The 27,876-nt window shown below is 41.4% G+C and overlaps 2 protein-coding genes across 3 annotated transcripts in view; one reads left to right on the forward strand and one right to left on the reverse strand.

Moving 5' to 3' along the window:
* LOC116735724 (transcription initiation factor TFIID subunit 11) overlaps positions 1–24,454 on the forward strand; it is a 35,004-nt gene extending 10,550 nt beyond the window's left edge. Inside the window, 2 exon segments of the mRNA XM_032587782.1 lie at positions 23,017–23,053; positions 23,391–24,454. Coding sequence (XP_032443673.1) covers positions 23,017–23,053; positions 23,391–23,424 — 71 coding nt within the window. The 3' untranslated portion in view covers positions 23,425–24,454.
* Positions 5,383–7,881, reverse strand: LOC116735723 (uncharacterized). Of its 2 annotated transcripts, XM_032587780.1 has the most exons (3): positions 6,515–7,880; positions 6,006–6,317; positions 5,383–5,437 (listed from the first exon to the last, which is right to left on the reverse strand). In XM_032587780.1, exons 1-2 carry the CDS (start codon positions 7,444–7,446, stop codon positions 6,011–6,013), a joined length of 1,239 nt encoding a protein of 412 aa, XP_032443671.1. In that variant the 5' UTR covers positions 7,447–7,880; the 3' UTR covers positions 5,383–5,437; positions 6,006–6,010. The 2 variants fall into 2 exon arrangements, with proteins under 2 accessions (XP_032443671.1, XP_032443672.1); XM_032587781.1 differs by lacking the exon at positions 5,383–5,437 and having other exon boundaries at positions 5,446–6,317; positions 6,515–7,881.
* Positions 24,455–27,876: the final 3,422 nt, after the last annotated feature.

Genomic DNA, 27,876 nt, shown 5'->3' on the forward strand with positions numbered 1-27,876 from the left:
ATCCATCCATTTTCTGTACACCCTTGTCCTTAGTGGGGTCGGGAGGGGTGCCTATCTCCAGCGAACATTTCGGGCGAGAGGCTGGGTACACCCTGGACAGGTCACCAGTCTGTTGCAGGGCAACAGAGACATACAGGACAAACAGCCATACATTCACACTAGGGATAATTTAGAGAGACCAATTATCCTGGCAGTCATGTTTTTGGACTGTGGGAAGTCAATATAATTTCAAACTATAAGGTCAATCAAACATCCATATGGGAGATACATCATTATACAGTAGGGTTTCCCCCAGTGTATTATAAGCCTGGCAGCCCGCCATGCTTTATTAGGCCCCAAGCCAGGCTAAGTATTGTTTGATTTTATTTTTAGAAAAATTAATAATTGGGGGGAAAAATTGCATTATTTTATTTATTTATTTAAATCTTAAAGCCGGATTGCAAGCATCTCCGTTGTTCTGAGAGTTTCACTTGTGGAGGAAATTTTTTTCTAAAAGATTTATAGGTTTATACTTTATGAATTTAAAGCCAGCCTATCTAACTTCAGAAATAAAGAGGTAACTTTATCTCTGAAGTTACCTTAGCGCAGATCGTGCACGCCTCCTTTCACTCAAACTGGACACAAGCTGACCTTTCTGTATATGATTCTATGGAGAACTCTATATCAAGGTAAGAGCTTAAAATGAACCATGTTAGCTCTGGTTGCACAGCTCTATGTGAACCGCTGGAATAACTTGTAGTCGCGCATTCAGAGGTGAGCTTTGAGAGGGCGGTGAGAATGATTTATATTTGCGAACAAAACATTATTCAGCGTTTACATCATAACAGGCACGTGCAGAGGGGGGATGCGAAGGGGACTTGAGCCCCTGCCTCTTTTATCCTTGATGCCCCTAGTGCCCTTTGTGAGTTTTTGGGGTTTTTTTTCAAAAAGACTAGTCTGGCTACCCTCAGTGTAATAATGACTCTCTTCCTCCATGTTGTTCAGACACCGGGCCCATGGTGAGGAGGAGGGAGCTGATCTGTGGCCTCTAACTATCAAATTATGGGCAAGAATATTTTTTATACACTGGTTTGTGAATAAAAACGTAGGTCTGATGTTGACGTTAGAAAAACTGTTTCTATTTATATTTTCATAATTGTCCTTGCAATAGCTGGGAAAAACCTGCCTCGCTCCTAAACACAGAAATGCTTCGGCTTCAGAGAATACTTCTGACTTTAACTTAATCAGGCTGCTAAATGCCCGGTTCGCTACAGGCAGTCTGAGTCGGTCCCACTGACAGATATAAAGAATGTCTGTCTTTATATCAGACATCCTGATATAAGACACGGTACTGCAACTGTCACCGCTAGTCGCGACGCACCTCAAAGTCCCGGTACTACCCGGTACCACCTAGTACCACCTGCTGTCTGTTCGCTCTGGTTCTCCTTTACGTTTCTACCAGGCGGGTTAAAGCCTCTGTTGATGGGATCTGGGCTGGAGGTGAGTGGCTGTAGTTATTGCAACACAATTTAAAATATTTTAATTTATGCTGAAACCATTAAATCTAACTCAGCAGTATGAGTTAGATTTAGATAAAATTCTTGGTATCGATGATACATTTTTAGACAAACTGATGGGAGAGAGAGGATGAAATTGACAGAAGGAAAATACATCAGCACAATAATGTATACAATAATTTATTGGAATTATTGATAATTCCAATAAACAAATGTTATATTTATGTATCTATGGTCTGTGTTAAAATATTAGCATTTATGGGGCCCCTAAAGGTCTGGGGGGCCTTATGGAGCTGCTGACTTAATTTGGATTACTGTCTGAGCAGAAAATAGTAACTTAAGCAATAAATTAGATGTATTGTCGGGAGCCGAAACAGCCATATAGGGCCCCACCATAGTCTTTCCACAAAGAAAAGGCCTTCCAGGGTGCACTACTCCACCACCTTCTCGTCCACCAAATATTGGTGGACGCTCCCACTGGGGGGTGGATAAGGATCACAGTCAGTTTGGTGCAGCTTGGCTAAAATATGTGGAATTTAGAGCCAAACATATGGCAACAGCGTCACCTGTGACTTCGCCGCGCTGCAACTGCCACACTCTCCATCAAAAATCTGTGGCTACAGGTATCTGTAGCGGATTGGAGAGGACACATTGTGAGGAACAGCCGGGCTCCTTCTGTTGTGGCCCCCAGTGACTTCGGGAAATAGAATATTTTATTAAAATTAAATCATTAAAAAATTATGAATTAAAATCATTTTAATTGAACAGACAATTGGTATTCATTTTAATTGAATTTTTTGATTAGTTGTTTTTAAGACTAGTTGTGGGTTTAAATAGCGTTTCACTGGTAATGTTTTCCCATAACATGTAATTACCCAGTAATATTTTTACTTTTTCTGTCTACTTAACATTTTTTAACACAAAAACATGGTGTACCGCCGGTGGACCGCCTCGGTGTACCGACCACCGGGCTTAGCAAGTTTTCTGGGGGAAACCCTGTACAGGGTCATATTTTGACATCAAAAATACATTTGACAAATACTGTATTTATGGGCTTAACGAACATAACTCGTGGGAAAACAGGTGACTTCCTGTGGAACGGGGCGGGGCTAAGGTGATGTCACTAATTGACCATGTGAATGTGATGAGCTCTGGTCTGTGATGACACAAAGAAAGATTGATGCAGGTGGGAGCTTATGTGAGGAAGTTATTCAATCTTGATGTTTCATGACGAATGGTCAGATTTGAGGCTTGGTCATGCCCACACACTTCGATGTACAAAACATCCTTTGATAACATTTTACCTTCAATTCCTCAAGACTGTGGTGACTTATTTTGAAGCCTGGATCTCAAAAGCTGTAGGACGAGTCAAAGCATGGCTTGCGGGTGATTTTTTTAAAAAAAACATTTCTAGGGGGGTGGATAAGGATCACAGTCAGTTTGGTGCAGCTTGGCTAAAATATGTGGAATTTAGAGCCAAACATATGGCAACAGCGTCACCTGTGACTTCGCCGCGCTGCAACTGCCACACTCTCCATCAAAAATCTGCGGCTACAGGTATCTGTAGCGGATTGGTGAGGACACATTGTGAGGAACAGCCGGGCAGGCAGGGTGGTGGAGTAGTGCACCCTGGAAGGCCTTTTCTTTGTAGAAAGACTATGGTGGGGCCCTATATGGCTGTTTCGGCTCCCGGCAATACATCTAATTTATTGCTTAAGTCACTATTTTCTGCTCAGAGAATCAGCGCAAGAACAGTCTATGACCAAGACTATGTTAATATTGAGCAAATTCAGTCACCTGGACTCCATAAATTTGGAGGCATGGACCACTCTACAAAACCTTGGACTGCTGCATGAGTTAGACCAAGGGTCGGCAACCAATGGCTCCGGAGCCACGTGTGGCTCTTTCATCCTTCTGTTGTGGCTCCCAGTGACTTCGGGAAATAGAATATTTTATTAAAATTAAATCATTAAAAAATTATGAATTAAAATCATTTTAAAATAAATTTCTAAATCTGAAGATTATGGTAAACTTGTAACATTAAAACAAAAGTTTTGAACATTTTTAGCACCCAAAATATACGTCATGTCCGCCGATGTGTGACAGGCATTCCTGGCAAACCCCACATGTCTGGCAGACCGCATTTTTTTAGCGCACTGATTTATTGACTTTTTGATCTTTGCCTGGAAGATACATCATGAATAAATCCAAGAAAAGGAAACATTCTGAAGATGGCAGAACATTTAATGCTACGTGGACAGATCATTTTGCTTTCACCGCTGATGAAACTGGTTCACCAGTCTGCTTAATATGTGGCGAAAGACTGGCAAACAACAAGAAGTCAAATGTTGAAAGACCTTTCAAGAGCAAACACTCTGTCTTTGCTAAAAAATATCCCGAGGGAGAGGAGAGAAAAAAGGCCGTTTCGGAGCTGATGCGAAAGGCTGAAGCGTACGGAGTCCCCTAGGGGACATGGGGGATTTTTTTTTCTTTTGCGTTACCTCGCAAAACTTTTGCGTTACCTCGCAAAACTTTTGCGTTCCCTCGCAATACTGTACTGGTCAGTTATGCAGCATAATTGAAAGTTTATGCCTTTGAAAGTATTCAAAGGCTTACAGTAGTAAGCCATTCTTACGGTGGGCGCCGTACTTTCTGCTTTAATATAAGGTTATGTGAGGTTTTTCCATGAATGTTAGTATCTTTTTTGAAATATCTGAAGTTTTATATCTTTCTTTAGGATAGAAAGGCACCACAAACCTACGATATAAACAGAAACCTTCCGTAAGTAGGAAAGAAATAAAAACACATTATAATTTGGACTATTTCTGAGTTATTATCGCGGGTAATAAATCATCTGACAGTTTTGATTGTGTCTCTGTTGTGTTCGTAGTCTGAATGGTTTAAAGAGCTGCTTTCAGTGCCGCTCCATCTTAGCCTTAACAGACATAAACATGCAGGAAAAAATAAATCGATTTTCAATCAGTGTTTTGCACCAAACAGTTTTTACTATTAACAAGTTTTTATTATTAAAAACTTGTTAATAGTAATTGATATGACAGGAGCAGGCGGCTTTGACACTTAGGTGTGTCGACGTGGGAGTGACGTCACCAGGTATGAATGGGAAGGATACTGGCTTTGTGTGTATTAGGAAGCGGTGAGCGGGGCGGTCAGGCCTTGCAAAGTTTGGAGCATGCAGTGTTGTATAAAGTACTGAAATCTCAGAGTCAAGTAAAAGTACCTCTCCAAAATACGACTTTGGTAAAAGTCGAAGTCACTGACTGAAATGTTACTTGAGTAAAAGTCTTAAAGTATCTGAAACTTCTTGTACTTAAGTATGGAAAGTACTGTAAAAATGGATGTACTCAAGTAATGTAATGAAAAGTACAAGTAAAAAGTAAAACGAGGCAAATGCAGTTTGAATGACTTTTTTTGAATATTTTGGTAAACTTGTCACTTAACTAAATCTTAAACACAAGCCCCTCATCCCATCCCCCACACTTTTGCCCTCGACTTTTTTTCTTCCCCTCCAAATCTCAACCTCCCTTGTGGTCATCCTTGCACAAAACCCCATTATCACTTGAAACTGTAAAACCTTCTGTTCATCTTCAAAAGCAGCTGGCTTTCAAAGTGCCTAGAATTTAGCCGTACTCTTCGTGGGCTGAACACAAGACCTGCTATGCTGAACAGCCGTTCACATGCTGCAGATGCTGGGAGGGGCGTGTTGAGCTTGACAGACAGCTTGCAGACAGAAGGAAAGGACCTAAGCAAATCCATGTGGTCAGCTGAGCAGGACAGGTAGGCATCAAATTGTTTGGCGCCATCTTGGGTCTTTGATGCTTGCAGAGACGAGAAGAAGTCATCTTCATCCGAAGAACTCGACCTGGTTGCATCACCAGGCTGCATGGAGGGATCCTCGAGATGCTGCTTGATGTAATCAATTCCTGAAATACAGAAATATAGAAGAGTTATAGCACTTAAACAATGCAGCTTTCTGCCATGTAGTGGCCATAGTCTAAAGTAGTGACATAAAGCATTTGATTTTTTTTCTTGCCTACATTAATTATTTCGTGTACCAACTAACAAGCAAATCTATTGATGCATGAATGCTTCCCAATGTGTTGACGGCATTCATGCAATCCCAAACCAAGTCAGTCCCACCATCATTCTTGACTAAGCATGAGACACTTCTTTGCATTTCTCATTTGGTCACCATCACATGCTTGACACCATCTAAAGCAAATGTGTTTATCATGGTCTCAGAGACAGAAAGACTATGGATTGCTGGAAGCATGTCATGTGGTCTGATAACACCAAGATAAACAAATTTGTTTTAGATGCGTCAAGTATGCGTTGGTGAAGTTAGTAAAAAGAAAAGTGTCCCATGCTCACAGTAACGCATGGTAGTGGGACTGACATGGTTTTGAGCCGCATGAATGCAGTCAACATGCATGTCGACATGTACCATCACTACTGAAGCAGATTCGTGTACTCATTAATGTATAAGCTTACCCATTTTAATGGTGGCATCGTCCTTCGTCCATGTTGTTCGGAATTTGGGAAGAAGAATTGCAGCTGCAACCAGCTCGGCATCCTTGAACATGTGCAAGAATCGGTTCTGAATTCCAGACTGAATCAACAAGAGGCCTGCAGTACTTCAGCTGCAACTTGACTTTGTCGAGCTTAATCTGCAGCAGGTGAATTGTCGGAAGTAGCCAACCCATTTGTGTGTTGGTTTCTGCTTGCAGTATGTTGGTTGCCTGGGCGACAGGGCTCATTACAGCAGCATACTCCGTGAGAAATGCGAGTTCGGCTGGGTTGAACCTGTGTTGACAAAAAAAGAAGACACATCCGGATTTTTGTTAGATGGAACCCAGGATTATAAAACTGAGTAGAAAATTGACATTTCTGATAGATTTCCAGTGATTTGTGTTTATAATAGACACTGTTATTCACATTGTCATTTGTTTATGTGCAGCTGTTCTATTTTTACTTAAGAAAAAAACCTTAGGCCTACTTACATTGGGACCTTCAGGTCGGTGGCAATAGCTCTTAAGGTTCCCTCTCCCTTCTCTTTACAAATCCTGAGTAGACGTTCCACGGCCATGAACAACGAGTTCCACCTTGTTTTATTTGGCCTTAAAAGTTGAAGAGAACAGACATCCTCAACCATCTCTGCAGCAAGTGTGGATCTTCCACATTTGTTCCACAGGCCATAACACTTAGCAAACGTTGCATGGTGCAGCTTCTTGTACGCATCACTGGAGTTTGCATTTGTGGAGTCTTCACTGGCAATGAGGTTTAGAATATGACAAGCACAGCGTTGGTGTCTTGGCAGCTGGAATTCAAACCCATCATCTTCATGCAGCAGAGCTGCAGTGTCAATGTACTCCACATCTTCCTCAGGCACCCCAGTATCTCCTTCATCTTCAGACTGCGCTTCAGCTTCAACTCCCTCTTCACTGTTGTTTTCGTCCTCCCCAAACACTCGAAAAGCCTTCACAAAGTTTGCACCATTGTCAGTGGTTGTCCTCACAATCTTGCCTCTGATTTCAAATTCTGCGTGGATGTCATTCAACGCATTGGCCAAGAGATCAAAAGTGTGGGATCCTCTCAGCTGTCGGCATGCCAAGGCTGCTGAACATCTCTCAAGATTATCCGGGTCGATCCAGTGTGCCGTAACGCCAATGAACCCTCGCCTTCTCACTGACCAGCAATCAGTAGTAGTAGCTACGTAGTCGACCCCCTTCATTGCTTCAATCAGCACAGCCTTCATTTTGTTAAAGCCATCTTCGATCTTGGATGCGAGCGTCACCCGTGACAGCATCTTGGCATTAGGGACAAGGTCCTTGATGAATTCTCTGAATGGCTCCTGCTCGACTACCGAGAAGGGCCGCAGCCCATGTACAATATATTTGACAATGGCCTTCTCAACACTCTTCTGAGGAGTCATGGCCAAGGTGTGAGTCAATGTGGTCTGCTTGCTGGCGGGGGTGGGTGGTCCACTGGCCCTTTTGCGCTTTGCTGTGGTCAGTTCAATGTATTTCTGAACATGGTGCGGATGCTTTCTCTGAAAGACAAAAAAAAAAAAAATTGGACACAAATTGACCCACACATCAGTTACAAACACTAATTTCCTTAGGTTGCAACATAAATGCAAACAAAACACACTTAATCTAGTACAATGTTATTTAAGTAAACTGGTTGGTATTGAACATTGGCCACCATGTAAACGTAGCTATTGTGGCGACTGCAAGGTCGGCTAACCTTGGCTTTGTTAAGACAGCAGAAGCACACACAAAGTTTGTTCCAGTTTTAAGGAGTAGCACATGTTAATGGTTTGTGGTTTTGAACTTGCATGCCTTTCCTATATTCGTTAAATTTAGTCTAAATTGCTATCGCTATGGCTTCTGTCCCCTCTTGAACAGAGGAGTCTAGGTAGCTTGCTACAGTCAACATTAAGCCTAAGCTAAATACACCACGTGTGGAACTGAAACAATGCCAAACAAAGTTCATTTATACAAGTAACGTTATGCTCAAGATTTCACAATACAGTAGTGCCTAGTGACCAAGCTATAGTTACTGAAACAGGAGGATTATAACCATTTCATAAGAAGTTACCTCGATGTGTTTCTTCAAGTTGGACGGGGAGTTTTTGTAAGAAAGAATTTCCACATCTTTGGGAAGGCATAACTTACACTTCATGCGGTATGACAAATCTTTAACACCCACGAAAGTGTATATTGTATTTAAATAAGGCCAGGGGCTCTCATCACCAGCTGGTGGTTCCCCTGAAGCCGTGTCCGACGTAGTTGCAGTCTCCGTCTCCTCCTCCATGTGGCCGCCGCTGACTGAGAGACTTGCTTTGTGTTTAATGGGAGAAGCGAAACAGGTGTATCCTATTGGTGGTGATGAACAAGCCCAGGCAAGTAGGCTACCGACTTTGTTCGGTAGCCTATTTGCTACTTGCTAATCAGTAGGTGGGGTCAAAACACTTTGTTTCTCTCTCTCGCTTTTTTGTAACGAGTAACTAAACCACACATTGAAAATGTATCGGAGTAAAAGTACGCAATTAAGTTCGGAAATGTAGTGAAGTAAAAGTGAAAGTCATCAAAAATTTTTATACTCGAGGAAAGTATGAAGTACTCCAAAATATACTTAAGTAAAGTAGTGAAGTATTTTTACTTCGTTACTATACAACACTGGGAGCATGATCATTAAAATGGAATAAATCGATAATTGTGACAGAACAAAGAAGAGGTTTGGAGTTGATTGATACACGGACAGATGAGATTCCCCGAGTTAACCCAGTGCGGCCCTTTACCATCATTAGTTTGTCGTGTTTTTAATAATAAAAACTTGTTAATAGTAAAAACTGTTTGGTGCAAAACACTGATTGAAAATCGATTTATTTTTTACTGCATGTTTATGTCTGTTAAGGCTAAGATGGAGCGGCACTGAAAGCAGCTCTTTAAACCATTTTTATTTCTTTCCTACTGTTGTTGCGCAACACCCCCCTCCCCCTTCTTTCTCTACTCTCTCACTCTCTACTTCCTCTTCTGAGAGGGGAGATGTGCTACCAGCTCTCCTTCTAACGGGTTAATTGAGTTTCCTAAATCTGCTGGGATTTACCCTGTCCAGAACTGAAGTAAACTCTGTTTAAGCTGGTTTCGAGAACCGATTCGCCTGGTTTCTGACGGCCTACATCCAGGTGTCCCACCCTTCTTCCCCCTGTGAATTAGCCAGACTGAGCAGCCTACAGCCAACTAGTTTCACAGAGCACACCTGTTAACGGTCGCTCGTTCTCTATTTTACAACTTGCATTTGTTATTGAACCAGGTAGGTTTTAGTGACTCGGGCGAGTCCCAAGGATGATGTTTTACATTTGGGCTACCAGCAACCTAAAAACATTTTCCACTTCTTCCTCTCCAGAATCAAACATCATAGCTATTTTACAACCATCAAAGAACTTTAAGGTGACTCATTAACTGAATGTCCACAACATCTTTTAGATTTTCTTTATGCTAAATATTTTATTAGTAAGGCCTTTTTGCAAGGGTCAGTACAGCTTAATTCAGTAGCAGAAATAATCAAATAAGTAAAATCAATCATCTAGTCTATCTTTCCCTACTGCTGACACTGAGAACTAAAAAAGGGAACCTTTGAGAGAGAGGGACGGAGTTTGGCGTTTCGAACCCCAGACCTGGCCTGATGATGAAGAAGGTGCTGCAGCAGGAGGAGGAAGTTGATCGGCGAAGGCAGGAATCTCTGTAGGTCTGATGAGCTTCTTCTCCGCATGGATGGTGAGGTCACACAGGACTTGCAGGAAGGAAGGCACCAGTTCTTCTTCTTTGCCTTTGTTCTTTGTCTTTGCCTTGGTCTTTGTCTTTATCTTCATCTTTGTCTTTGGGGTCTGAACCCAGCTGATGAAAGAAGTGCGATTTGAAGCCACAGGTTGCGGGCCTGACGGGTTGGTCCCCATGAGCAGGACAGTCTTCGGCTCTGTGGCCCCGGCTCTTCTTCAGCTGCAGAGTTCTTTGTCCATCTCGATCTTGGCTCGAAGCTGCCCGGAGGATCCAACTAAAGGTTCCTCTTTTGCACCCACCTTTTATAGGGTTTATCCACCCATTTGGTGCGTTTGCTGTCTGCTTAGACAGATGATCTCATATCCATCACTGTCTTACAGACATTTCCTGATGTCTGTGCTAATGTCTCAGGGTTGCTCAACCTCATATGTCCCGACATTATGTCCTGATGTCTGTGCTAATGTCTCAGGGTTGCTCAACCTCCTGTGTCCATTGCCTGCACGACATTTTCTCTGAAACGTTTACGTTGTTCAATCTGTTTCTAAATAAGGCGTTGGTCATCTCTGCTCTCCTGTTAGTTCCCCTTTTTCCCTTAATCTTTCACCTTTCACCTACCATCTACCTCCAACATATCAGTGATGTTTAATTGCAGTTACACCTTTTTACACCATTTCAAGTTCAATGTCAAAATCACATTTATATCACATTTATTTTCTTTAGCTTCTCTGATTTAGCATTCATTTATGATTTTATAACCATAACTTATTAATTATACTTATTATAATCTTAATGTGAGTTATTACAGATGTTTTTCTGAAAAGAAACCAAGAATAATCCATGATTCTAATTATTTGATACCAAAGTTACAGTTACTTGTTTTTCTTGTAAGTGTTCTCACAAATGTAACTGTAAGTATTATTACAAGTAAACCAATATTAATATAAGTATTTTACTTTGAATCTTATCAAATTACTCAAAATGTTTAGATTTCATTCTTTAAAACTTTCATGCTTTAAAATAAGGAGTAGTCTCAGCTATTTTTATAAATCTGCAGGCTGGAAACTTACTTCCTCTTTTTCCAGGAAACCTGCTTTTCCTGTTTCATGACTCTCTGACTGACTATGATTTCTTATGATTAGATAGAAAAAAGTAGAATTAAAGCAAAGTTTGCTGGAGACAAAAACAACACACACAACCAGATTTATTTTATTGACACTTAAGTCTACGGTTGGGCCTAGATGTCACTTGAGTGATTCATTTTAAAGATAACTTTATTTATTATTACTGTTAAACTAAAATCTCCAGCATGGGGAAGTGGGATGAGCTCGGATTTTCTTGACAGGAAGGTTTCTGTTTATATCGTAGGTTTGTGGAAAGATATAAAGAAAGATATAAAACTTCAGATATTTCACAAAAAGATACTAACATTCATGGAAAAACCTCACATAACCTTATATTAAAGCAGAAAGTACGGCGCCCACCGTAAGAAAGGTTTACAGTATTCAATTATGCTGCATAACTGACCAGTACAATATTGCGAGGTAACGCAAAAGTATTGCGAGGTAACGCAAAAGAAAAAAATTCCCCATGTCCCCTAGAGCAGTGGTCCCCAACCACCGGGCCGCGGACCAATTGGTACCGGGCAGCGCAAGAAATAATGAACTACTTCCGGATCTTTTATTATGAAAATCCTAAACCGGATTTTACTGGTTACGTCTTGCGCGTCAAAATTGAGCCAACTTGCAGCAGAATGAGTAACAAAACAACATCGGAGTACAGTGAACCCTTGCTATTTCGCGGTTCACCTTTCACGGTCTCGCTGCTTCACAGATTTGCATCGTGCATTGTGTTCTGCATTCTGATTGGCTAAACAGTCTCTCCGCTTCTTCTCTACCTGTGTGTCAACAACGTTACGGTTTAATATGTAGGCCTACACAAACGTAAAACAGCTTGCCAAATTTAACATAATCGATGGTGGCATGTCAGTTTATAAGAATCTTTTTGCCCTGAAGAAAAAAGAGCGACAACAACTACCGATAACTATGATCTTCTCTCGAAAAAACACACCTGCACCGCGGGCTTTAGAAGAAAAAAAAACCGCTACAGAGCGGAGTCAGGATGCACAGCGGCTCAGTCAGAAGATCAGTGAAATACACGTGAGTCACTATTTGTCCTACTGTACTTTGTTTTGTTTTTTTTCATAATAATTTTTTATTTTCTCCCGTTCTAATCCAATAACTCAGGTCGCGGTGGGGCGGCGCTGATCTCCGCAATTCGGGCACTGGAATCCACTTTCAGTTCGTATTAAAATTATTATTTTAAAGTACAGTAGTTATTTGTAAAAAAAAAAAAAAAAAAAAAGTTTATACAGTACTTTTTATTTGTTAAACAAAAGTTTGGGCCTGTAAAGAGGTTTTGTTCTTTGGTTTCAATGTATTATGGAATATTTCATTGTATAATAATTGTAAAAAAAATAAAGGTTCCTACTTCGCGGATTTCGCCTATCACGGGTTATTTTTGGAACGTAACCGCCGCGAAAAGCGAGGGATTTGAGTTTATGATTGTGAGATGTAGACCTTTCTACCTATCCCAGGAATTCACCACCGTTATCATTTCTGCTGTCTACATCCCGCCCAGTGCTAACACCAAGCAAGCACTGATTACTCTTTACCATGATAGCAGTGACAGACAATAAATATACCGGGAAGGTATTTTTATTGTTGCTGGAGACTTTAACCAGGCTAACATGAAGACTGTTCTTTCTAATTTCCATCAACATGTGGATTTTCTGACCAGAGGGGAAAACAAACTACAGAAAATATTAAGAAGGCCTTCAGGGCAATCCCCCGTACCCATCTCAGCTCTTTAAATCATCATTTGGTTATGCTCATCCCAGCATACCAACCCCTTCTCACCAGACAAAAGCCTGTGGTGAAGAAGGTGAGAGTATGGCCTGAGGGAGCGATGTCTGCACTGCCGGACTGTTTTGGTGCACAGACTAGGGCATGTTCAGAGCGGCCACTACTACAACCAATACACAGACATGGAGGAGTATGCAGCATCTGTGTCAAACTAGGTCCGTGTATTTTCAGGCAGTTTGTTTTTTCATTTGAAATGAAAACTGAAAAAAACAAAAACGAAAAACTGTTTTTTTCGTTTTTCGTTTATCAAACTAAAATTGGAAATCAGATAACGGCTCGTCTCTGCTCGTTATCCGATTTCCCATTTAGTGCACAAAACGAAAATGGAAAAAAACAGATAACTAGTGCTGAATTTCTATTTTTCATTATTTCATTTTTGACAAGTGGTCAGACCCGGAAGTTCTCTATGCCCTGCACACTTTGTACACTCGTCCAAAGCGGCAATTAATACAAGTATAATTCATTCATTCATTCACCTTCACAGAGCTTACATTCTAACTTTGTTTTGTATTCAAAGCTAAAGTTGGCTTCTGAATGTAGCTTCCGATTCAGTAAATCATTAAAGGGCTAGTCCACCCAATTTTTTACAACCTTGAGAGTCTTTAATCTGCTCTAGTTTATAAACTACAATTCAAGATGCTCAAACCACAACAAGAACATTCTGCCAATCATTCCATCCCTACAGTGTTTTAAGTTTTTCCTTTATGAATAGAATTAGCATACCAGTTGTAAGAGCCATATGAATTAAATAAGTAATTATGTATGTGACAGGTGAGAACGCGACTTTGACACTTAGGTGGTGGGTGTGTCGAGGTGGGCGTGACCGTCACCAGTTATGAATGACAGGTGACTGGCACGCTGACTTCGTGTGTATCAGGAAGTTGGGTGCGCGGGGCAGACATGATTTCTGTTGACCGTGTTATGTTGCCTTATTGAATTATGTTAGCTCTTATGCATCATTGACCTGGTCAGTCTGTGTCTCAGTCCTTGTCTCAACGTTCAAAGCAAGAAAATCTAAAAATAAATCAATCATTGATTGAACAAAGAAGTGACCTGGAGCTGGTTTGAAACTCAGGTCGGACAGAAAACATTTAACCCAGTGTGGCCCTCTATCACCAATTTTTGCCGCACATTTACAGATTATAAAACGTTATGTCACGAACACGCATGGAGAAAAGTATAATTATCCAAAAGATACAATAAAAATGTAGTTATTTCCCATATATACCAAGCAGGAAAAGTTTGTAATAATGCACCAATGTTATGAGATTATAAAAAAAAAATCAATTTTGGTTTAATTAGCCAAAAATAAGTCTATTTTTGTTTTTCCATTTTTCATTTCAAACGATAAAACGAACTGCCTGAAAATACACGGACCAGCTACATCCAGTGATGTATGGAGAAGTCTACCACAACAAAGTCAATAGTCACACGAGCCAACCAGAAACCTTGGATGACTAAGGAGGTATATTCTAGACCAGTGGTTCTTAACTGGGGTTCTATCGAACCCTAGGGGTTCCGTGAGTCGGTCTCAGAGGTTCAACGGAGCCCCCGCCATGGAGGTCAAAACACACCCGACTCATTATGTAAATTCGTGATGACACGCCCCGCTTGGCCATCACTTGCTGCAGATGACCACGTTACATTAATTGGCCAATCAGCAAAGTCGAGCAAACAAAGAAAGTGGTTGGACGAATATGTACAACATGGATTCACGTGTCACGGAACGTGATGGGAGTCAGCGTCCTATGTGCATGATTTGCAATGTTCCTGCGGCAGTGTTCCTTCAGCAAAACTGAAGGAACACTTCTTGAAGCTGCATGGAGTTGGGGAATACAAGAACACAATGCTTGCTTGCTACCTATGTCTTGAATTTGGAAAAAAAATCATATTTGATTTATCACTAAAGAAGGGTTCCATGAATGTGCATATGAAACTGGTGGGTTCGGTACCTCAAACAAGGTTAAGAACCACTGTTGTAGACTAAGGAAACAGTCTAGACCAGCTGCTTTCAAATCTGGTGACATTGCCGCACTTACATCAGGATCTGGTATACAATCTAAACCGAGTCATCAAGGCAGCAAAACATCCCTACAGTCAAAAGATCCAAGATTTCTTTCATGATGCCAGCAACATGTATTAATTTGAATTAGTTAGTTTTATTTTTGTGTAACCAGGTTGTTGTGTGTTGCAGACATCTGCCCCTTGAAAATGAGATCTACATCTCAACGACGTTTACCTGGTTAAATCAAGGAAATTAAAAAAAATTTCCATCCATCCATCCATCCATCCATCCATCCATCCATCCATCCATCCATCCATCCATCCATCCATCTTCTTCCGCTTATCCGGGGTCGGGTCTCGGGGGTAGCAGCTTCAGAAGGGAGGCCCAGACTTCCCTCTCCCTGGTCACTTCTTCCAGCTCTTCCGGGGGAATCCCAAGGCGTACCCAGGTCAGCTGAGAGACATAGTCTCTCCAGCATGTGCTGGGTCTTCCCCGGGGCCTCCTCCCGGTGGGACTTGCCCGGAACACCTCACCAGGGAGGCGTCCAGGAGGCATCCTGACCAGATGCCCGAGCCACCTCAACTGGCTCCTCTCGATGTGAAGGAGCAGCGGCTCTACTCTGAGTCCTTCCCGGATGACTGAGCTTCTCACCCTATCTCTAAGGGAGAGCCCAGACACCTTATGGAGAAAACCCATTTCGGCCGCTTGTATCGCGATCTCCTTCTTTCAGTCATGACCCAAAGCTCATGACCATAGGTGAGGGTGGGAATGTAGATCGACCGGTAAATCAAGAGCTTCGCTTTTGGCTCGGCTCTCTCTTCACCACGACGGACCGGTACAGCGCCCGCTTGACGGCAGACGCTGCGCCAATCCTCCATTGTCGTGGCGGCCGATCGGAGCTGTGGCTGCAAGGTTGTTGGTTCCTGCCACTGCGGCAACCCTCAAACCCGTTGGTGGACACCTTCGGTGAGGGATGCCGTCAGGCTGAAGAAGGAGTCCTATCGGGCCTTTTTGGCCTGTGGGACTCCGGAAGCAGCTGATGGATACAGGCGGGCAAAGTGGCATGCGGCTCGGGTGGTTGCTGAGGCAAAAACTCGGGCGTGGGAGGAGTTTGGAGAGGCCATGGAGAAAGACTTCCGTATGGCTTCGAGGCGATTCTGGTCCACTATCCGGCGTCTCAGGGGGGGAAGCAGTACGGCACCAACACTGTTTATAGTGGGGATGGTGTGCTGCTGACCTCTACTCGGGACGTTGTGGGGCAGTGGGCAGAGTACTTTGAAGACCTCCTCAATCCCACCAAGCTGCCTTCCCGGAACACCTCAATAGGAAGCTGAGCCTGGGGACTCTGGGTTGGGCTCTCCAATCTCTGGGGACGAGGTCGCCGAGGTGGTTAAAAATCTCCGTGGTGCAGGGCCCTGGGGGTGGATGAGATCCGCCCGGAGTTCCTTAAGGCTCTGGATTTTGTAAGGTTGTGTTGGACGCGACTCTGCAATATCGCATGGACATCTGGGGCAGTTCCCCTGGATTGGCAGACTGGGGTGGTCCCCTGTTCAAAAAGGGGACCGGAGGGTATCCTCCAATTATAGAGGGGTCACACTCTTAAGCCTCCCTGGCAAGATCTATTCAGGGGTCCTGGAGAGGAGGGTCCATCGGATAGTCGAACCTCGGATTCAGGAAGAGCACTGGACCAGCTCTACATCCTCGGCAGGGTCCTGGAGGGTGCATGGAAGTTCGCCCAACCAGTCTACATGTGTTTTGTGGACTTGGAGAAGGCGTTCGGCAGTGTCCCTCGGGGAGCCCTGTGGGGGGTTCTCCGGGAGTATGGGGTACCGGACCCTTTGATACGGGCTGTCAGGTCCCTGTATGGCCGGTGTCAGAGTCTGGTCCGCATTGCCGGCAGTAAGTCGGGCTCGTTTCTGGTGAGAGTTGTACTCCGCCAGGGCTGCCCTTTGTCACCGATTCTGTTCATTACTTTTATGGGCAGAATTTCTAGGCGCAGCCAAGGTGTTGAGGGGATCCGTTTTGGTGGCCTTCGGATCTTATCTCTGCTTTTTGCGGACGATGTGATCCTTTTGGCTTCATCAGGTCGTGATCTGCAGCTCTCGTTGGAGCGGTTCGCAGCCAAGTGTGAAGTGGCCGGGAAGAGGATCAGTGCCTCCAAATCCGAGGCCATGGTGTTGAGCCGGAAAAGGGTAGAATGCCGTCTCCGGGTCGGGGGGTGTCCTGCCCCAAGTGGAGGAGTTCAAGTATCTTGGGATCTTGTTCACGAATGAGGGAAGAAGGGAGCGGGAGATCGACAGGCGGAAAAAAATTTTAAAAATTAAAAAAACACCTGACAATTGGCCCAGGGCATCCAGTCTGACTGATTATAAAATCATATCTTCACCCTGCCAAGATGAATGTTGGTCCACAGGTCCTGATCAGAGAGTGTGCAGACCAGGCCATGTGCTCATGGACATCTTCAATACGTCACTGTACCAAACCATTGTTCCCTCGTATTTTAAGTCAGCTATTATTATTCCAGTGCCCAAGAAACCAACCATCATGTGTCTTAATGACTTCCACCCTGTTGCATTAACATCTAATGTCATCAAGTGCTTTGAGAGGGTGATTTAGGATCACATAAACTCTATGCTGCCTCCATCATTTGATCCATCCCAGTTTGCATACAAATCTAACTGCTCGACTGAAGATCCCATCTCCACTGCTCTTCATCTGAGCCTGATACACCTGGAGAAAAGTAACATCCACATACAGATGTTGATTTTGGACTTCAGCTCAGGATTTAATATGATCATCCCCCAGGATCTGGTATGCAAACTGGTCCCCCTGGGTTCAACACTCCACCGTGCAATTGGCTGCTGGACTTCCTCACCAACAGAACTCAGTCTGTACTGAGTTCTGGGTAATAAAACCAGAAGGTAATAAAACCTCCAATGTCATTTATTTGAACACTGGCTCCCCCCAGGGCTGTGTCTTGAGCCCCTTGCTGTTTACCCTGTTGACCCACAACTGTCATCCCAGGTTTAACACCGATCACATCATGAAATATGCAGACGACCCAACAATTGTGGGCCTCATTCAAGACAACAATGAAGTGGATTACAGAAAAGAGGTACAACATCTCGCGGACTGGCGTAGAATAAACAACTGAATGTCGACAAGACAAGAGAGATAATTGTCGACTTCAGGAGGTCTCGACCCAACCACACACCACTCCTCATCAATAACAGAGCAGTAGCGATCGTCAGCAGCACTAGGTTTCTGTGGGTGCACATTACTGACAACCTTGGCTTTACACCGCATATCACTTCCCTGGTGAAAAAGTCAGCAGCACCTGCACTATCTGCGATGGATAAGAAGGGCTTCCCTTCCCCCTCCCATCCTCTCCACCTTCTACAAAGGAATCATTGAGAGCCTGCTGACCAGCAGTGTCTCCATCTGGTCTGGGAGCTGCAAGGGCTCAGACTGGAAGTCTCTGCGAAAAGTGGTGAAGACAGCAGAGAGGATCATTGGAACTCCACTCCTCCCTATCCAAAACATTGCACACAGTCGCTGTTTAGCCAGAGCAAACCAGATCCTCTCTGATTCCACCCATCCTCTCCATGGTCTGTTCATCTGGTTGGCGACTGGCAGAAAATTCCGTAGCATCCGCTGTAGAACAGCCAGACTCAGAAATAGTTGTCTATTGATGGGATTGCAATCTCATCACTAAGACTGTCTGAGACTGCTTGAAAAGGCACTCAGTCATATGTTTAATAGTTATATATTTAGCAATATATTATTATTCATATATTATGTAATTATAGGCACACTTATGTTTTTGTGTGTGCTCTGGTAGCCAGGTAATGACATTTCATTGCCAATTTCATTTATGTGTCTGTGCAATAACAATAAAAAAGTTTAAGTCTAAGAACAAGGCCAAAATTTAAATGTGAATGCCATGCAGTCACATACAACCTAAAATCTTGTAAGAGGCTTGTAAGATTAATAGTAGTTACTGAAAATAAAAACATTTTAGAAGGTATTAAGCATACTAAGAGATGTAAAGATGCTGAAACATCATCATCTAATTAATCTGTATAATGTCTTTCACTTGGTGCTGAAATTACTAAACTATTGAACATTATAGTCATATTCTAATTTATGGAATGAGTCTGTATATTTGCTAAATGCTTGCCTCCAGTTGAAAACAGTTACAAAATTCAGCTCATGTCCCCCACCCTCACAATATGCCACCCTGGGCAGTTGCCCATGTCACCCATATCAGAAACAGCCACTGCAAGTCACATCTGTGTCTCTGCTCGTCAAAAATTTCAGTGGGACTTTTTTGGGGGTAGTTGGGGAAGTTGGGTTGTAGAGTAACCATTGATATATTCAATTCAATTTTAAATTCAAAAATACTTCATTAAACCCAATCGGAAATTAAATAATATATAGTATATATAATATATATATAGAAAAATACATATTACTGTATATACTGTATATAATAATATGTTACTGGATTGGACATCGTCTATTAGCCCCAACAGCCATTGATGTGCACCTGTGGACGGCGGACACCCTTAGTCATGTCCACAAAACCACTTTCTGTTCCAATGTTGGATGAGCAGTAATCTGCTACAAATAATAGTTATAGTCCCCATATTGCTAATCCAATTTCTTTAATATGTGGCTTAAATTAAAGATGCGAAAAGTGCCGATGATTGAATATGTAAACTTTGAATTTTCTCTGGACATAGACTCGTTGCCATGGCAACCATCAGCTCCTGGAGTTGAAAGAGCAACGATTAAGTTCAAGTGTATTAGGAATTAGCATAAAAAAACACACTAAAAAAATTCCTACACAAAGTACGCAGAAATACCAAAACAGAACATTGAGTCCGTTACAGTTTTATGTTTTTTTAATTTGAATGGGTGATCAGCCAATATTTAAATGTGAAGCCAATCTTATTCACTGATCCTATCCTCAGCAAAGGTTTAAAAATTAGCCACTGTCCTCTTCTGCTCTGCAGTAAGAGGTTTGATTGACAGACCGGCCCACCAGGTCATGTCTGCACGTTTGCAGTTAATAGAGACCCCACTGTTACCAACTCAGTGACTTTCTTGCTACATTTAGTGACATTTCAGACAAAAAAATTGGTATTGGCCAAAATTTGCAGCTAAGACTTTTTAAAGATAGGTAATTGGCCAGAAAACTGCAATCGGTGCACCCCAACCTTTTTTTTCCCTCCCCTCCAGGTGGTCTTTTGTGGGGTCTAGGGTTACCTGTTAACATAGGACCCCTTCTTGGATATCACCTGCACAATTCTTGCATCCAATGAACTTGTGAGTTTGTGGATAGTTTCTGCTTGAATTTCTTTGTAGGATGTCAGAATACCTTCCCAGAGCTGCTGTTTTGATATGAACTACATTCCACCCTCTGATCTTCTGCTTGCGGATACTCCAAATGTTCTCAATAGGGTTGAGGTCAGAGGAAGATGGTGACCACACCATGAGTTTCTCCCTTTCATGCCTATAGCAGCCAATGACACAGTGGTATTCCTTGCAGCATGAGATAGTGCATTGTCATGCATGAAGATGATTTTGATACGGAAGGTACAGCTATTCTTTTTGAACTATGAAAGAAAGTGATCAGTCAGAAAGTCCATATACTTTGCTGAGGTCTTTTTTAAACCTTGAGGGACTTTGAAAGGGCTGACCAGCTCTCTCCCCATGATTTCGGGCCAAAACATGACTCTACCACCTCCTTGCTGATGTCACAGCTGTGTTGGGACGTGGTGGCCATCCACCACCAATCCACTACTAAGTCCATCTGGACCATCCAGGGTTGCACAGCAGTCATCAGTGAACAAGTCTGTTTGAAAATTAATCTTCATGTTCGGCTGGGCCCACTGCGACCGTTTCTGCTTGTGAGTTCTGGTTAGGGGTGGCCGAATAGTAGGTTCATGCACCGCATGCCTCTGGTTCCTCCACCTTGAGGTTCCAGAGGCATCAGCAGCTTCAAATAACTGTTTGTTGCTTTGTAAGGGCATTTTAAGAGCTGCTCACTTAATCCGATGAATTTGTCTAATAGAAACCTTCCTCATTCTGCCTTTATCTGTACAAACCCATCTTTGTTCTGAATCAGCCACAAATTTCTTCATAGTACGATAACGCTTCCGTTTTCGTTAACTATCTAATGTTTTCATACCTTGTCATACGGCACTACACTGTCTGATGATTTTGGTCAGCAGAGAGATCCTTTCTCTTTCCCATATTGCTTAAAACCTGTGGCCTGCTTAATAATGTGGAACATCCTTCTTAAGAAGATTTCCTTTAATTGAGCTCACCAGACAAACTAATCAACCCAGCTCTCTGAAATTAATTATAGTGATTCGAAGAACCCTGACACACAATACAATCTATAAATTTAATAGCACAACAAAAATTTTATCTTTATGACACTTAAATCCAATTTGCATAATAATTTGGAACACGGTGTATATTATTGTAAAATAAAATCACAACTTTATAATGAATTTGTGTGTTATTGTTAATATAATCACATAGAAATAATTACAAGAAAAATCTGTTCCACTTAGGAGGGAACCTAGCGGCCCTAAAGGAAAGTTGGGAGGCAAAGTCAAATTGACCTTTTATGGCGCCAGATTTCCTCAGTAAAAAACAACTCCATAAGAAGTATTTCCGCTCTTACACCAACAAAACACTCAGAGCAACAGAGACACTTGCAATATGGTTTTAAATAATAATAAAAAAGTTTTTATTTTTATTTTTTATTATTTTTCTGAAACCAAAAACAAGCAAAGCTTAACCTGGCGGTGTATTATAAGCTTGGTGGGCCGCCAGGCTTATAATACACTGGCAGGAAACCCTGTGATGTAAGTCCATCTGTACCAGTGAATTTATTTGATTTAAGAATCTTAATAGCTTCTTTAATTTCGTCATGTGGGATTGGAGAGTCACATAATACTTTGTTTTGGTCACCAATTGTTTCAGGAGAATGTCTAGACCAGGGGTGGGCAATCCTGGTCCTCGAGGGCCGGTGTCCTGCAACTCTTAGATGTCTCCTTGGTTCAACACACTTGAATCCAATAGCTGAATCACCTCCTGAGTGCGGTCAAGTTCTCCAGAGTCCTGCTAATGACCTCATTATTTGACTCAGGTGTGTTGAAGTAGAGATGCATCTAAAAGTTGCAGGAGACCGGCCCTCGAGGCCTGGAGTTGCCCACCCCTGGTCTAGACTCATACAATGATTTGTAAAAAGTTTCACATATGTTTGCAATCATTTTGGGGTCATCAATAATTGTGTCATTTGAATTTGCTTAGTGATATAATTTTTTGTTTCTTTGCTTTTCACGTTTGAAGAAGTAGCTTGAATTTTCTTCCCCCTTTTTCAACCCTTTGGCCAGTGAACGTATAAGAGTCCCTTTCGCTTTTTTAATATAAAGTTGATGAAGTTAAACATTAACTTGATCAGTTTCAGCTTTCAAGTTATAGCTGAAGGGTTTGTAACTTGGCTCTCTTTAAGTTATGGGCGTGTGAGTAAATGTAAGTGTGCATAAATGCTTGTTTGCAATGTTAAAATGCACCTCTTCTGTGTGTCCAATAAGAGAAAATTTAATCAAATATATGAACATATAATAACTTACATTAATGGATATAATTCTTAAACCTGACCTCAAGTTTGTGATTTGGGTGGATCATAACAAAATACACATTTACACTGGTTTTGGAATGGATAAAGCAGGTTAAATTGAAAATTCTGGAATTGCTCTTATCTAAGTCATGTTAAAAATCTATGGACTATGCTTAAAAGCCCATATTTTACATGAAAAGTTTAGGAGTGGTCAACTACCAAGCCAAGGTTATGGCAGAAGCTAGATGTTTGTTTGCAATTTGCTAATAACCATTTCATCAAATATTAGTGGGGGTGTTTGTTTATAAATGTGCCTATTTGGATTATAAGAAACCCACAAAAATTTCAAGCAAGTTGAACATAGCTCCTTTCTATAAAATGAATTAAAATTTGTAGTATTATAATCATTCCACTGGGGAAAAAATCATGAAACGTTCTAAATTAATATGACATTCAGATTATGTAAATAGTAATACATCTTATTTATATAGCGCATTTCAGTTCTCAAAACTCTTGAAACAACATAATTATACATGAACATATTTTGCTTAAGTAAGACAGCAGGTCAACATTGCAAAGACAATACTGTTCTTTATAACCAGACGTTTTTGCCTTTGTTGTTACTTTTCTTTGTCCCTTTTTACCCCAGGAGGACTAGTTGATGAAGTAACTGGATCAATCTACAAGTAGGTCTTATTGACAGTCACACCAGAAAGAAAGTACTCCCTTTCACCAATTCTGGGTTCTCATGTGAAACATGATCTGATGTTTATTAGGTTGAAGTATTATTCAAATAAAACCTCATGTGTTCAAAATGTACATTTTGACATGTTTTTTTTCCATTTGTTATTTTAAATTGGAAATCCATGGAAATATTAGGTGCAATCCAAAACCTAAACTGGCACAAAAACCTAAGAATTTAAAGGGGATGTATTTTCTTTTTACGATCACTGTACACTCTGGCCAGTTCTGTTGAAGTATTTCCAACCTGTAGCTTATAAACTCTTCTCTCTGTACCCACAGGACTGTAGCTGACGTCTTTGATGATGATAACTGAGGCCAACCATATGTTGCCACCATGTGGCCCAACTAATACATTTCACCTTCATTTTCTTTTTTTGAGTACCCTATACATTTGATTAATAATGACTGAACAAAAACTGAAAAATAAGCAATAATATGTGTGTTTACTATTGTTACTTGTCAATCCGTACTTTTAAAATGTTACTTTTAATTTGCTCTGAATTATATCTAATAAAAAACTAAAATATATGCTTAGAGATCAATGTATTGGATATAAAATGCTAAAAAGTGAGAATATGGTTCCTTGCATATCTAGCCCTAACCTATGAATTCAGTTTGTCAAATTACACCCACAAATTTGAATCTATTTAAGTGGAATTTTACATGATGGACCAACGCTAAGAGCCACATAATATTGAAATGGAAGGAAAGGTTTGGTTTTCCAAACTTTGTACAAATAATAATACATTTTCACTACAGTTTGAGACAGTACATGATACACTGTTCTATCAAAATAAATGATAATCTTATCCATCATATTGTACTTTTAGCTAACAATTTTAATCTTTACCATGACATTTCTGATCTAAACCTTCTATATCCTAATATCTGCAGTATAACTGAAACCTTGTTTAGGTCCCCAAAAGGCTAATGCATCGAAGGAAAAAAAAAACTTCTTTCCTTACCAATGTACACATGTGTATATATATCCTTTTTGGGTAGGGTTAGGGTTGGCTAGCTGCTTCAATCATTTCTGCAACTTAAGCTTGACCCTTAAATTTACTATTACATGATTGCCGTTTGCACTTCACCTTATTAGATTATTAGACAAACCAGAAATTATGCAGGCAAAGCAACAAACATGTTTAGACTGTACTGTATGTTTAGACTGTATGTTTAAACTGTGTGTTTAAACATACAGTTTATATTAACTTATTATACAGGTTTTGTATTTGCCATGTCAATCTGTGAAACAATATAAACTTTTGTTTGTGTACATTGCCTGCAGGACCCAGAGTAACCCAAGGATAGAGAATTATTCTAAATAAATTCACTATTTGTTAGTGAATCCTGTTTTTATTGCTACTTTCTATTATTATAATTTTGGTGTGTTGGTGTGTAATGTTGGAGTTATCAACGTTTTGTGTATGAGAGTTTAAAAAATTTAAAAAAGAAAAGCCCATATAGGGACAAGTGCTGCGAATTAGCTGTTGCTATTGCACTACGATGCAAATATGGGACTGCTGTTTAGTTCAGTTTGTCTATGTCGACGTGTGTCTGTCCCTACCAAATAAACTTAAATAAATAAAAATAAATATGCATTGGATGGAGGCTTTTAAATGCCCAAATCCTGACAGAGTTGCTGAAAATTTTATGTGTTCGTGCCTCTGCCCCTTTATCCTTGATGCCCCAAATGCCCTCTTGAGTTTTTTTAATTTAAAAAATTATATTATTATTATTTTATCTGTGCTTCAGGAAGCCTGCTTGTGCTCTGACTGCCCTTGGTCTAATATCTCTGAATGGATTCTCAGTACCTTTACATCTGTTGTTAAGACACTGGGCCCATGGTAAGGAGCAGGGTGATGGAACTGCACCCTCTAGCTATCAGATTATTTGCAAGAATATATACAGTACAGACCAAAAGTTTGGACACACCTTTTAATTCAATGGGTTTCCTTTATTTTCATGACTATTGACATTGTAGATTCACACTGAAGGCATCAAAACTATGAATAACACATGTGGAAATATGCACTAAACAAAATAGTGTAAAACAACTGAAAATACCCCTTATAGCTTCCGGTGGAGCTCCCGCAACTATTAGATATAATTGTTATTTTAGGCACATTTTTGCTAGCTTTTAACTCCCTCTCGGTGTGTTTTTTGTTCACTCGTCTCAAGTCTTGGCTTTTTTCTCTTAATTAAAATGCCTCCAAAAGTCAAACCGTCCACACAGCATCAGAGGCCTGCTTCTCATGCTACATCCTCGCCTCGTGGTGACTCTCCTACCCACTCGGATGAACTCGCTGACATTTCTCCTTCCTCGGCCTTTAAGTCTGAGCTGCTATCGGCTCTTCGGGTTGAAATGGCACTTATCTTCAAGACTGAACTCCAAGCAGCTCTCACTGAAAATTTGTCGAGTATAAAGGCTGAACTCCTAGCAGTGAAGTCGGAATTGACTAGCAATATTACAACTGTTCAGCTGGATGTGCGCGCCCTGAAGGACACCGTGGGCGAGTTGGAGACATCATGCTCTACGTGCGCTGACGATATCACTACTCTACAGGCTAAGGTGCAGCAGATGTCCACGGATTTGAAAAAATTGGACAATAAATGTGACGACCTGGAGGCCAGATCTCGTCGCAACAATTTGCGACTGATAGGCATCTCAGAGGATTTTTCCACTACATCTACAGCCATTTCCACTTTGCTTAAGGAGGCTTTTCAGCTGGAGAAAGAGCCCTTGGTCGACCGTGCCCATCGTACTCTCCAACCGAGGCCGAAACCTGGTGAGCGACCTCGTCCTATAGTTGTTCGTATGCACTATCATTCGGACTGTGTGGACATTTTACGTCGAGCTAGGACCCAGCAGTGGATCACGGTTGGAGGCACGCGCATCTCTGTTTTCCCTGACCACACGTCGAGGACCGCCCGAGCCCGTGCTGCTTTTAATGATGTACGCCGTCAGCTGCGCGAGATCCCCGGGATCCGTTTCGGTCTGCTCTACCCAGCGCGACTCCGGGTCACACACAATGGTATGGAGAGGGAGTTTAATTCACCAGATGAGGCCAGCGTCTTCATCAAGTCCCTCAAAGTATAAGAGAGCTTTGCAAAGGTACACGGCTTTGATTAAGCAGCTACGTGTCACATTTACTGGCTATTATTATTATTATTCTCTTTGCCTTACAGAGCCTATGTTCTCTTTTTGTAATTAACATTTTGTAATTTGTTATATTTTGGTCTCAACTGGATGTGCCATAATGACGAATGTTGTTGAGCTTGCGGGAGCTTGGTTTGCAGCTTTTCTGCTTTTACGTTGCTAAAAACCGTGAGCATCCATTTTAGGGATCTGACTCCTTTTGGGGTCTGCACTGGGTTCCCCATCGTTTGGGGATGGGGTCGTTGTAAGTGCTGCGGGGGTGGTGTGGGGGGGAAGTTGTTGTTCTATTTGTTAGGGTTCCTTCTTTTTTTTTTTTTTTTTTTTTTTTTGTGGTGGTGGGGGTCGGTACACCATACTCAATTTTCCTGTCTCTACATTTACAATCGTCTTGAAACATGTCTACTAAAGATAACAATGTGAACATCCCACAAACGGGGTCTTCTGTGAGATTTTTGAGCTGGAACATCAAAGGTATGGGGAGCCCACTTAAGAGATCAAGGATTTTTGCCCATTTGAAACATCTTAAAGCTGACCTAGTGTTTTTACAGGAAACCCATATGCGCATCAGAGATCAGGTCAGACTAAAATGTCCCTGGGCTTCTGATGTATTTCATTCAAATTTTAACTCTAAAGCCAGGGGGGTTGCTATTTTAGTTAGTAAATCAATTCAGTTTTCAGCTTCTAAAATTATTTCGGATAAAAATGGTAGATACTTAATTGTTATTGGTAAATTATTCCATGTCCCAATTCTATTAGTGAATATATATGCCCCCAACTTTGATGACCCAAACTTTTTGAATAAGCTTTTTGAATCTCTTCCTTCTTTAGATAATAATCTCCTTATTGTAGGCGGGGATATGAATTGTGTCATCGATCCCAAATTAGATAGGTCTGCCCCACGCAGTTTGGTCCCTACATTAATGTCTAGATCACTCTCAGATTTCATGTCAAAGAATGGATGCGTTGATCCGTGGAGATTTTATAATCCCCAATCCAAGAAATTTTCTTTCTTTTCCCACTTGCATCAGTCTTTCTCTCGTATTGATTATTTTTTTGTCGACTCTAATTTAATTCCAAATGTTCTATCTGTTGATTATCACCCTATTGTTATTTCTGATCATGCCCCTCTTTCATTAGATATTAAGTTTGCTTTTCAACATCGGTATGTCACACCTTGGAGATTCAACCCTCTACTTCTTTCAGATGAAAGGTTCAACACATTTATCGCAGCTCAAATTGATGATTTCATTGTACTAAATCAAAATGAGAGTAATCCAATTTCATATTCTTTACTTTGGGAATCATTAAAAGCGTTTTTACGAGGTCAAATTATCTCATATTCTGCCCACTTGAATAAGGTGCGCAAAGCGAAATTGTTAGAACTTAGTACTGATATTACTAATCTGGATCAACAAATTGCTATTTCCCCCTCTCCAGGTTTACTTAAACAACGGGTTGACTTACAGACTGAATTTGATCTTCTTACCACCAATGATGCAGAGCGACTTCTCTTACGGTCACGCTCTACTTATTTTGAACATGGTGATAAGGCTAGCCGACTTCTCGCTCACCAGCTTCGTCGTCGGGCAGCTTCGCACATGATCC

Source organism: Xiphophorus hellerii, chromosome 16 (genome assembly GCF_003331165.1).
Source record: "Xiphophorus hellerii strain 12219 chromosome 16, Xiphophorus_hellerii-4.1, whole genome shotgun sequence".
In the NCBI taxonomy this organism is placed as follows: domain Eukaryota; kingdom Metazoa; phylum Chordata; class Actinopteri; order Cyprinodontiformes; family Poeciliidae; genus Xiphophorus; species Xiphophorus hellerii.